The following is a 13170-nucleotide window of genomic DNA, read 5'->3' on the forward strand; positions in this document are numbered from 1 at the left end:
AAAAGGTGGACCTCTATGTATATGTACATATGCCGTTGCCGATGGCAGAGTATGTTAATACCCTGATCAGCCATGATCAGAGCAGTTAATAAAGCATATAATATATACGGCTTTATTAGTAGGAGCATTGTGTGCAAGAGTACGAAGGTAGTGTTGAACTTTTATAAGACACTGTTCGTCCTCATCTGGGCGAATGCGTTACGTTCTGGGTTGCATACCTGAGGCACGGTGTGAAGGCATTGGAGAGAGTACAGAGGCCATTCACAAGAATTATTCCAGGGACAAAGAACTGTAACTATGAAGATAGATCGGAGAGGTTGGGACTGTTTCTTTTGAGAAAAGAAGGCTGTGAAGAGACTTGGGGGATGGACGGTAAATAGTGGAAAACTGTTCCCCCTCGAACATCTAGGACTAGAGGGCATAATTTCAAAGTATTTTGAAAAAGCAGTAAATATGATAAGGAAAAATGTTTTTGGGTGGAGTCTGGAACTACTTTCCTGAGAGGGTGGTGGAACCAGGTTTGATTGAGATATTCAAAAGGGAATTGGATTGCTATCTGAACAAGGATAAGGCAGGAGAGAGGGACTAGGTAGAAAGCTCTTTCAAAGAGCCAATGCAGACTCAATGGACTGAATGGCCTCCCAAGATTCTGTGATTGAACAGATATTTTGTCACTCTTCACTGTAGCAGAGATAAATAACATCCCAGAAATAATTAATCAAAGAGTTGAAGGGGAGAGAGGAACTTGAACCAGTTCCAACTACCAAAAAAGGTAGTAAGAACTAAAAGCTGACGAGTCCTGATGAACTTCATCTTGGGGTCTTAAAAAGTGACTGCTGAGATGGTAGATTGGATTGGATTGGTTTATTGTCACTTGTACCGAGGTACAGTGAAAAGTATTTTTCTATGAGCAGCTCAACAGATCATTAAGTACATGAAAAGAAAAGGAAATAAAAGAAAATACATAATAGGGCAACACAAGGTACACAATGTAACTACATAAATACCGGCATCGGGTGAAGTATACAGGGGTGTAGTGTTAATGAGGTCAGTCCATAAGAGGGTCGTAGGACTCTGGTAACGGCGGGGAAGAAGCTGTTTTTGAGTCTGTTCATGCATGTTCTCAGACTTTTGTATCTCCTGCCCTTTGGAAGAAGTTGGAAAAGTGAGTAAGCCGGGTGGGAGGGGTCTTTGATTATGCTGCCTGCTTTCCCCAGGCAGCGGGACGTGTAGATGGAGTCAATGGGTGGGAGGCAGGTTTGTGTGATGGACTGGGCTGTGTTCACAACCCTCTGTAGTTTCTTGCGGTCTTGGGCTGAGCAGTTGCCATTCCAGGCTGTGATGCAGCCAGATAGGATGCTTTCTATGGTGCATCTGTAAAAGTTGGTAAGAGTTAATGTGGACGTGCTGCATTTCCTTCGTTTCTTGGTTGTGCTTTCTTGGTGGTAGTGTCGACGTGAGTGGACCAGGACAGATTTTTGGAGATGTGTACCCCTAGGAATTTGAAACTGCTAACTATCTCCACCTTGGCCCCGTTGATGCTGACAGGGGTGTGTACAGTACTTTGCTTCTTGAAGTCAATTACCAGCTCTTTAGTTTTGCTGGCATTGAGGGAGAGATTGTTGTCGCTACTTTGGTTGTAATTTTTGTATTGGTTGTAATTTTCCCAAAATTCTCTTGATTCTAGAAAGGTCCCATCAGATCGAAAAATGATGAATGTAACTCGGCTATTCAAGAAAGGAGAGAGACGAAGAAAACTTTAGACCAGTTAGCTCAACAGTTGTCATTGGGAAAGTACTGGAATTTATTATTAAGGAGATTATAGTAGGGCACAAGGAACATCTCATTGCAGTCAGGCAGAATCAACTTGTTTTTGGGAAAGGGAAATCCATGTTTGACTAATTTCTTATTGTTATTTGAGAAAGTAACAAGCAACGTTGATAAAAGGGAACCTGTGGGTGTGGTGTACTTAGATCTCAGAAGACGTTTTACAAGGTCACATCAAAGGTTACTACACAAGAGTTCATGGTATAGGGGAGAAAATATTTTTTTTTTTTTTATAATTTTTATTCAAAATCTTTCACAGATTATCACAACAGAAAAATAGAAACCGCCCCCTTTACACAAATAATAAAACAACAAGAACAAAAGTGCATAAAACAAATAAATGTTAAACAGTAAACAATAGTGCATCCCCTACTAGACACAAACGTACCCCCCCCACCCCAAAAACCGGGTTGTTGCTGCTGCTGACCATCTCCTAACACTCCGCCAGGAAGTCTAGGAATGGCTGCCACCGCCTGAAGAACCCTTGCACAGATCCCCTTAAGGCAATTTTCACTTTCTCCAATTTAATAAACCCTGCCATGTCGTTAATCCAGGATTCCACGCTTAGGGGCCTCGCAGCCTTCCACTGAAGCAGAATCCTTCGCCGGGCTACCAGGGACGCAAAGGCCAGAATACCGGCCTCTTTCGCCTCCTGCACTCCCGGCTCGTCCGACACCCCATATATTGCGAGCCCGCAGCTAGGCCTTACCCTGGAATTCACTACCCTTGACACCGTCCTCGCTACGCCCCTCCAGAACTCCTCCAATGCTGGACATGCCCAAAACATGTGGGTGTGGTTTGCTGGGCTCCCTGAACACCTCGCACATCTGTCCTCACTCCCAAAAAAACGGCTCAGCCTTGCGCCGGTTATGCGCGCCCTGTGCAGCACCTTAAATTGTATCAAGCTGAGCCTTGCGCAAGAGGAGGAAGAGTTTACCCTTTCCAGGGCATCCACCCACATACCCTCATCGATCTCCTCCCCCAGCTCCTCCTCCCACTTACCTTTTAACTCCTCCGCCGAGGCCTCCGCCTCCTCCTGCATCACCTGATAAGTTGCCGAGATCCTACCCTATCCTGGACCCTGCGTGCCGGCAGCAGCGGAAACTCCACCACCTATCACCTAACAAACGCCCTTACCTGCATATACCTGAAAGCATTTCCAGGGGGGGAGCCCGAATTTCTCCTCCAGCTCCCCAAGGCTCGCAAACTTCCTGTCTATGAACAGGTCCCCCATCCTCCTAATACCTGCCCTGTGCCAACTCGGGAACCCCCCATCCATTTTCCCCAGGACAAACCGATGGTTCTCCCGTATCAGTGACAACACCGAAGCCCCCACCTCCCCCCTGTGGCATCTCCATTGCCCCCAGACTTTGAGGGTCGCCTCTACCACGGGCTCATGGTGTACCTCGTCGGAGGATGCGGCAGCGGTGCCGTCACCAGCGCCCCCAGGCTCGTGCCCACATAGGACGCCATCTCCAGCCTCTTCCGCGCTGCCCCCTCCCCCTCCATTGCCCACTTACGTATCATCGCCGTGTTGGCAGCCCAATAGTACCCATATAAGTTTGGCAACACTAATCGCCCCCCCCCCCCCCCCCCCCCCCCCCGTCCCTGCTCCGCTCCAAGAACACCCTTCTCACCCTCGGGGTCTTCTTCGCCCATACGATCCCTATAATACTCCTGTTAACCCGCTTAAAGAAGGACTTGGGGATCAGGATGGGAGGCACTGAAACAAAAACAAAAACCTCGGGAGCACCGTCATTTTAACTGACTGCACCGTACCCACCAGGGGGAGAGGCAGCATATCCACCTTTTGAACTCCTCCTCCATTTGCTCCACCAGCCTCGTTAAGTTAAGCTTATGCAGGGCCCCCCCAGCTCCTAGCCACCTGGACCCCCAGGTATCTAAAACTTCTTTCTGCCCTTTTTAGCGTAAGCTCACCAATCCCCCTTTCCTGATCTCCCGGGTGCACCACGAACAGCTCGCTCTTCCCCATGTTGAGCTTATACCCAGAGAAATCCCCAAACTCCCTAAGGATCCGCATGAACTCCGGCATTCCCCCCACCGGGTCCGCCACATGCAATAGCAGATTGTCCGCATACAACGATACCCGGTGTTCCTCTTCTCTTCTCTCCCCCCCCCCCCCCCCAATTACACCAACCCCCTCCAGTTCCTAGACTCCCTCAAATCCATGGCCAGGGGCTCAATCACCAGCACAAAGAGCAGGGGGGATAGAGGACACCCCTGCCTTGTCCCTCGGTATAGCCGGAAATATTCCGACCGCCTCCTGTCCGTGGCCACACTCGCCACCGGGGCCTCGTACAGCGCCTCGTACAGCAACCTCGCCCAGCTGACTAATCCCTCCCCAAACCCAAACCTCCTCAACACCTCCTACAGGTACCCTCACTCCACCCTATCAAAGGCCTTCTCCGCGTCCATAGCTGCCACTATCTCCGCCTCCCCCTCCACCGCTGGCATCATAATTACATTCAAGAGCCTACGTACATTTGTATTCAACTGCCTCCCTTTCACAACACCCGTCTGTTCCTCGTGTATGAACCCCCGGAACACAGTCCTCAATCCTCATGGCCAATACCTTTGCTAGCAGTTTCGCATCCACATTAAGGAGTGAAATCGGCCTATACGATCCGCACTGTACAGGGTCTTTGTCCAGGGGAGAAAATATTAACATGGATAGAGGATTAGATAGCTCGCAGGAAACCGAGGTTAGACATAAATGGGTAATTTTCAGGTTAACAGAATGTAATGAATACTACAGGGATCAGTGCTGGAACTTTGTGTTAAAGGTTGGACATGTACCATTGGGGTCCAGATGAATGAGAAGTGATCTTATTGAAACATGGAAAATCCTGAGAGGATTTGACGGGGTGGATGTTGAAAGGATGTTTCCCCTTCTGAGAAAGCCGAGTACTCGGGGATGCAGTTTTAAAAATAAGAGTCTCCAATTTCAGATGCAGTTGAAAAGGATTTTTTTCTGAAAGTCGTGAATCTGTGGAACACTCTTCCCCAGAAAATGCTGGAGGCAGAGTCATTGAATATTTCTAAGGGGAAGTAGATAAGTTCTTGAACAACAGGGGAGTGAAAGGATATCCATGGTTGGCAGGAACATGGAGTTGAAGTCATCAGGACTACAATCAGATCAGCCATGATCTTGATGAATGGTACAGGAGGTTCAAAGATATATTTGCTTGACCCTGTATTACAATAAAAGACTCGTGTCAGGATGCTCCGCGTCCAGAAGAGGCCCTGTTTGATGGTCTGGCCCAGAAATGTGGAGCTGCATATTACTAAGGCAGGAGCAGAATGGCAATCCAAGGGATTATTGCGGCAACTCAAGAGGTTATTGCGGCAATTTAAGAGGTTATTGCGGCAACTCAAGAGGATTTTACCCCTTGTGTGTTTCAGAAGTGGTTCAGAAAATGTCCAGATTATAAATCAGCTTGACATTGGTGGTCGGAAAAATTATGGAATCCTTTTTAAAGGAAAGAACAGAAGAACATTTAAGAAGGAGAAATGTATAAATAGTCAGCGTGGCTTTCAAAAAAGAAAATCTTAACTTAAATTTTTGAGGAGATAACAGTAAACAGTGCCGATGCAGCCTTTTATTTTCACTTCTATTCCAACAATGTTTGATGCTGGTAACCGTTTGAAAGTAATCTAATCAAATTAATCTGGTAGTTTATACAGAACCTTAAATCTTTATTCTGCAGGAAATTCAACAAGTAAAAACTCCAGAGGACTTAGAAGCATTTATGCTGAAACATGGAGACAATATCATTGACACTCTGGGAGCTGAAGTTGACCGACTAGAGCGGGCACTCAAGGTATTATCTGTTTGAGCTAAGTGTACATTTAAAAGTGATTACATTTTTTTTTTTGTACATATTTGCCAGATATGTGGAGGAGCAAGAACAAATGGAACAAACCAGGGAAATTGCTACTTTAGTGCACTTAATGAAGAAATAAAGCCATTATGCCACAAGAGGCCATTCAGCCCACCAAACGCATGCTGGTTCTCCAGCACAATTCAGTCAGTCCCAATGTCCTACTCTATAGCCCTGCAGGTTTATTCCTCAAGTGCCTACCCAATTTCTTTGCAATGATTAATTATCTCCGCTTCCACCATCCTCATAGACGGCGAGTTTCAGGTCATTTCCACATCTGCTACATGAAAAAGTTCTTCACATCCCTCTGTATTGCTTATTCAAAAGCTTAAATCTGTGTCCCTTGGTCCTTGTGTCTTCAGCTAATGGGAACACCTTTTATTTGTCTACTTTTAAAAATTCTTTCATGGGATGTGGGTATCACTGGCAGAGCCAGAATTGGTTGTCCATCCCTAATTGCCCTTTGAGAAGCTGCTGGTGAGCCACCTTATTGAACAACTACAATCCATGTGGTGTAGGTACACTGTTCATTTAGGAAAGGAGTTACAGTCTTTTGATACAGCGACAGTGAAGGAACTGCAATATAATTCCAAGTCCAAACAGTGTGTGATCTGAAGGGGAACTTGCAGGTGGTGGTATTCTCAAACATCTGCACCTATCCTCCTAGGTGGTAACATTTGTAGACTTGAAGCTGCTGTAAAAGGAGCATTGGTGAGTTGCTGATGTGCATCTTGTGTGGTACATATTGATGCCACTGTGCTTCATTGTGGAAGGAGTAAATGGTTAAGATGGTGGGTGGATGCAGGCTCTGTCCTGAATGTTGTTGGAGCTGCACTCATCCAGGCAAGTGGAGAACATGCCATCACACTCCTGACCTGTGCCTTGTAGATGATGGACAAACTTTGGGAAGTCAGGAGGTAATTTACTTGCCTCCGAATTCCCAGCTCTGACCTGATCTTGTAGCTACAATATTTATATGGCTTTTCCAGTTCAGTTTCTGGTCAATAGTAACCCCAGGATGTTGATAGTGGGGGATTCAGCAATGCTAATGCCATTGAATATCAAGGGAAGATGGAATCTGGCTATCTTGTTGGCGTTGTTCATTGCCTGACACTTGTGTGGCACAAGTGTCACTTGCCACTTATGAGCCCAAGCCTGAATGTTGTCCAGATCCTGCTGCATATGGACACCGACTTTTTCAATATCTGAAGAGTTGTAGATGGTATTGAACATTATACAACCATCAGCGAATCTCCCCATTTCTGACCTAAGGATTGAGGGAAGATTATTGATAAAGTAGCAGAAGGTGGTTGTGATTCAGAAACTACCCTGAGGATCTCCTGCAATGATGCCCTGGGACTTGGATGATTGGCCTCCAAAAACCACAAGCATCCTCCTTTGTGCCAGATATGTCACCAACTATTGGAGAAGTTTTCCATTTCCTATTGACTGCAGTTTTGCCAGATCTTCATGATTCCACACTTGGTCACATGCTAGCTTGATGTCGAGGCAATCACACTTACCTCATCTAAAATGGATTCAGAACAGATCTAGCAGCCAAAATCTGGGCATCCGTGAGGCGGTGGGTCCTGAGCAACAGAATTGTATTTGATCATCATCTATAATCTAATGGCCCGGCATATCCCTTGCTCTGCAATTACTGTCAAGCCAGTGTATCGACTCTGATTCCATTAAAAGTGCAGGACAGCATGCCAGGAGCAGCACCAAGTATGCCTAAAAATGTCAACATGGTGAAGCTGTAACACGACTACTTGCGTGCTGAAAACAAAGGCAGCATGTAATAGCCAGAACTAAACGATCACATGAGCAATGGATCTTTCAAAGCTCTGTGTACAGCCACATCCTGTCATGGATGGTGGTGGACAATTAACAGGGAATGATTATCTCTATCCTCAAATGATGGGTGAGCCCTGCACATGGTGAAAAGGCCAGTGCTGAGGAGTTCGCAACCATCTTCAGTCAGACCTACGGAGTGGATGATCCATCTTTGCCTACTTCTGAGATGCCCAGCATCACAAATGTCAGTCTTTAGCCAATTTGATTTCCTCCTACGTGAATCAAGAAATGATTGAAGGCAAAAGCTATAGTCTGTGATGCGGAGAGTCACCAACAGCAGTTCCTGGGCTGGCTGAGACTATCCATGAAGCCTTCTCGATCTTGCCCCTCGCCTGAGGTGTGGTGACCCTTGGGTTAAATCACCACCAGTCAGCTCTCTCTCAAAAGGAGAGGGCACCCTATGATCCTCTGGGTCTATGGCGGCTTTCATTTTCATTTCTTTTTCGCAACCCTTCTGCCAGAGATTTTCCTAACTCTTCTGCCAGAGTGAATCGCCTCTCATTTCTTTGTATTAAATTCCATCTGCCACTTGCCTGCCCATTTTGCTAGCCTATCTATTCGATCATCCTCACTGTTTGGTATCATTGACAAATTTTTAATGTACTCTAAATTCCAATATCCAAGCCATTGAAATGCATCAAAAAGGCAGCGGTCCTAGCATTGAATCTTGGGGAACAGCAGTGTCGACCATCCCCATTCTGATTTACTGCGACTTGGAGTTTGTATCCTCGAATCTTTTTTTAAAAAATCTGCACTGACTTCCTATTCTATGAGCCTCAAGTTTTGTTAACCAGTCATGTTTTATGGTATTTTTTACTCTAACTAATAGAACCTTCTCAGTTATTTCACCAAAAGCGAAATTTGATCAGTCGATCATGATCTGCATTTTACAAATTTTTGCTGGCTCTCCTTGTATCAAAACTCTCCAAGCACCTGTTGAATTTTTTTTCTTCTCCCTGATTTTTTGTCTAAAATCCTACCCACCACTGACTGACTGTCGCTTCCTTGCACCCTTGAATATGGGCGTGATATTTACTGTTCTCCAATCTTCTGACATCTCTTTTGTACCTAGGGAAAACTAGAAAGTTATGGAAATCCATTCCACTATCTCCACCCATACTTCTCCGTTACTCATCTAAGCCTTAATAAAATAATCACTCTTACTCAAGTGTTCCCTGTGTTTAGAGGCAAATCTGAATGAATGGGTTTGGCAACATGGTTAAAATATAGTATCAATAATTTTCAAGCTACTGCAGAATCTAACCAGCCATGGAGCACCACTGCCCTCCCCTACAAACACATGAAACAGTATATGCCAAACTTTTAGGCTTCCTATCCTCTTATAACTGGGAATTGTGGGACTTTTTCCTGCCTTTGTGAAAGTGATGTTTTAAAAGAAAACAAATGTGACTGATGATGCATACTGTTTTTATTTCAGCTAAAATATCCAGATGTGCGTCATGTGGATTTAGAAATTTTATAGTTTACATGGAATTTGAAGATGGTTGGAATGTCTGATGAAGAACATGCAAATACAGATAAATATTACCTGTAGCCATTACTGCAATGCCCATTGTGGCTATTATAAGCTATTTACATCACATTATTATTGTTTTAAGACATTACACAATGTAAATTATATCAGATTGGTGGACTATGGAGTTGCAGTGCTATAGAGAGATCTACTGTGTTATAACTTCCATGTGGTTAAAGAAATTGTTCTAACATTCATTAACAAGACAACTATTGTGAATTCTTGGAATGTTATTCATCAGAATGCCTGCTGTAATGGGGGAATAAACAACTTATTTGCAAAATGCAGTGATTGCATAACTTTCTTTTGAAACATTTAGTTGTTTTTGTTGACTTGTGTAAATTGTGTACTCAAATTTCACAGATTCAAACTGTACACCATTCTGTTCAGCCTTGACGAAATGTTAACAGAAAGAGTGAAACCTAACTGCGAATAAAACCTTTTATTTATGGGTCCATTGAATTTACTGGTACAATAACGAAGTATTCAAACCAAAATTAATGGTTATTTATGAAAAAAGTCAAGTGTTTCAGAAATGTACATGTATGATTTAGTTTGAAAACTGGAAGGATTTTTTAGAAAGAGAAGAAAATGATTTTTAAGTTTAAAGTGTTCGTGTTCCCATCAAATGGGAGTAGATCATGTTTTCTTATTTTGATTCAGCATTTATTAAATGATATGATCCAGCTGGTATAAAATTCAAAACCCACAGAAGCTGACTTTCTGTTACTTATGGAATAATGTTTGAACCAAAGTGTACTTTATAGCATTAGTTGGAAGTTCAACAGCAGTGCTTTACAGAAAGAAGTGGAATTTGCCCTTTGTATACTGGTGTTTTTTCATCCTTCCATCAAAGTAAATGTACTTTTCATGTTAACAAAAGATATTTCGATTAGAAATACCTCTACTGCTTATATGCAAAACAAAATTTGAATTATGTAATTTGTGTGCTCATCCCATGAAGTAAGGCAATCTTAGGTTTATATAATTTATGATATTGAAAAATAACTAGAATGAGTGTTCCCTGGCAAAGTGTGGATGATAGAGCTGTTGAAACCAAAGCTGCTATAAATGTATTTAAATAGTGTCCTTTTGTGATGCGTTTCCTTAACCTAATTTAAAAAGATATATATAAGGAAACTGGATGGTGCAGTGGTTCACTAAACCCTTTTTCTCCTGGGACCTAGTTGATACAGTAAAAGCCTCCTCTCAGTTGGATAAGAGTCCTAATTAAGAATTAGATCATTTCTAATGGTTCATGCTCCAATTTAAATTGTGTGCATTTTGACACAAATTGTACTGAAATATTAATCTCAGGATACCTGTTGTGGAAAGTAAAATATATTTTATATATAATATATCTTTTACAAATCTTGTTCTGAGATTGGACATTCGGGTCATTATTTGGGCATAAATTTTTAAAATGTATCTTGTAACCTAATCTGGAAGTCTTTGAAATTCAAAGTGTTCACTTCTTCAATAATGGTATCCCTCACCTTGAGCACAGAAAACAGATTTATTTCACTTGCAAATGTAATGTTTATATCTAGCCTTCAAACATTCTGCAACATTTCTATTTTTTATCAGATTGAGCAATTTTTTTTCCCCAACATTATCTATTTTTGTGAAAAGGCTGAACTATTTTTAATTTTTTTTTAATTGTTCTTAATTCAACTGGTCTCAACAGGCTGAGGGGAATTGCAATACAAAAACTAATGGACTTCTGTTGAATGGTAATTATTTTGTGGTATGTGATACAAATTATTTAATTAAGAAGGATACATTTTCTTCAGATTATTGTACCTTAAAGTTAGCAAATAGATTTGCATGATTCTAGAAAATGCAGTGTTTAGAATCCTGGAAAATATAACTCATTGCCTAGTTTAATAATCAGCTAATTTATCTCATCCTTTTGAGAAATAAAGTCCAAACTGAAGGTTATTTGGGGGTAAGAAGCTGCCTGCAGTTGTCTTAATGCATCTATTTATCCAGGCTTGAAAAACTTGTATCTTCTCTTGCAGTTCTCTTTAGAGTCATTGTGGAGTTTTCAATTCTATATTTTAAAAGTACGACTGTTTTTGAAATATTTTATTTCATGGAACCCTTTGTCTTTTCAAATAGTAATGCAGTTTGACTATTTTATGATATATGTGCTTATTCTTCCAAGCCCTTTGTTCTTATTTAAATTGTGCGTTCATACACATTACCAAATTGGGTTTTGATGTAGGATTCAAAGATCCTGAGTGAAAATTGTTACAATAAATAATGAGCTAAGAAGACTTGTCTGAATACCATTTTATTTAAAGAATTTGGCTGAAACTAATTGAGTGTCCTCTATTGTGAAGTGTCCTATTTATGCCAGAACTTTGTAGAGCAATCTGTCCTAATCCACTAGTCTATCCCTGTTACTCTGCAAGTTTGCTTCCTTCAAAGATCCATTTAATGTTCTTTTGAAATGATTCATTGTCTCCGCCTCCACCACTCTCGGAGGCAGAGACTTCCAGTCACTGCTTAAAAAAAGAACTTACTCCTCACATTCTCGCTGCATCTTTTATCCAGACCCTTAAATCTGTATCTCCTAGTCAATCCGTTCTTCTTGTTTAAAACTAAACTTGTCATAATTTTGTCCACCTCTGTCAAAACCCCCCTCGTTCTCCTTGGAGAAAAGGAGACTAAGCTCAGCTTCTCCAGCCTAACATTGTAGCTAAGATGCCTCATTCATTCATTGAACCATTCTGGTAAATCTGAACTCTTTCAAGGATTTACACATCCTGAAGTATGAGGTTCGGAATTGGATAAAGTACTCTATAAAGCTCTGGTTGGGCCATAACTAAAGGTTCATCATAACATTCTTGTTTTTGTATTCATTACTTTGATGATTCCACTTGCTTTGCTAACTATTCTGTTAATATGTTCTGCATCCATCAAAATTATTTGCACATGAACCCCAGGGGCACGCTTTAAAATGATGCCATTTAGTCTGTATTGCTTTACCCGCTTCCAAAATGCGTCACTTCACATTTCTCCGTATTAAGCATCATCTGCCTATCTGCTAGCCTGTTGATATTATGGAATCATAGAATCCCTACACTACAGAAGGAGGCCATTCGACCCATCGAGTCTGCATCAACATTCTGAAAGAGCACCCTATCTAGTTCGACTCAAGCCCCTACCCTATCCCTGTAATCGAGTAACCCCACCGAACCTTTTAGACACAATTTAGCATGGCCAGTCCACCTAACCTGTACATCTTTGGACTGTGGGAGGAAACAAGAGCATCCAGAGGAAATCCACGCAGACACTGAGAGAACGTGCAAACTCCACACAGTCACCCAAGGTTGGAATTGAACTCGGGTCCCTGGTGCTGTGAAGCACCAGTCTAGCCACTGTGCTGCCTTGTTGCAGTGAGTTGGCATAATTGGCAAATGTTGAAATTTTACTGCATTCCGTTGTCCTAATATTTCAAAAAATACCATAATCCTAACACTGACCTTTGGAAATGGGCAGCACAGTGGTTAACACTGCTGTCTCACAGGGACCAGGGTTAGATTCTGGTCTTGTATGACCTGTGTAGAGTTTGTACATTCTTCCTGTGTCTGTGTGAGTTTCCTCTGGGTGCTCTGGTTTCCCCCCACAGTCCAAAGATGTGCACATTAGCATTGGCCATGCTAAATTTTCCCTTGGCGTCCAGGGAATATGCAGGTTGGGTGGGTTGGCTATGGTCAAGGCATGGGGTTATGGGAATGGGGCCTAGAATGGTCAGTGCAAACCTGATGAGCCGAATGGCCTGCACTGTAGGGATTCTTTTTTTTTTTTAAGTGCTGCCGTTTACATTCCTCCATTCTGAAAGCCTGCAACTTGCTGTTTCTGTCCTTTAGCCAAATTTTTTAAATCAAAGCTGGCACTGACTGCTATTCTGTTGGCATCAGTTTTGTGCACCAAGTTTTAATGTGGTACTTTGTGAAACACTCTCTTTAAATCCATATAGAGAACATGCATTGTATTCCCTATATCAAAAAATTCAATGAGTCAAACCTTGCTTTTTACAAC

At 42.5% G+C, this 13170-nt stretch overlaps 1 protein-coding gene across 2 annotated transcripts in view; it reads left to right on the forward strand.

Moving 5' to 3' along the window:
- The window catches only part of slc30a9 (solute carrier family 30 member 9), a 201548-nt gene extending 191973 nt beyond the window's left edge, over positions 1–9575 (forward strand). For both annotated transcript variants that reach the window (XM_072496665.1, XM_072496666.1), the window contains 2 exons: positions 5556–5669; positions 9025–9575. In XM_072496665.1, the coding sequence (XP_072352766.1) occupies positions 5556–5669; positions 9025–9069 (159 nt within the window). In that variant the 3' untranslated portion in view covers positions 9070–9575. The remainder of the gene's footprint in view (positions 1–5555; positions 5670–9024) is intronic.
- Positions 9576–13170: the final 3595 nt, after the last annotated feature.

The sequence above is a fragment of the Scyliorhinus torazame genome, chromosome 3, assembly GCF_047496885.1.
Source record: "Scyliorhinus torazame isolate Kashiwa2021f chromosome 3, sScyTor2.1, whole genome shotgun sequence".
In the NCBI taxonomy this organism is placed as follows: Eukaryota; Metazoa; Chordata; class Chondrichthyes; order Carcharhiniformes; family Scyliorhinidae; genus Scyliorhinus; species Scyliorhinus torazame.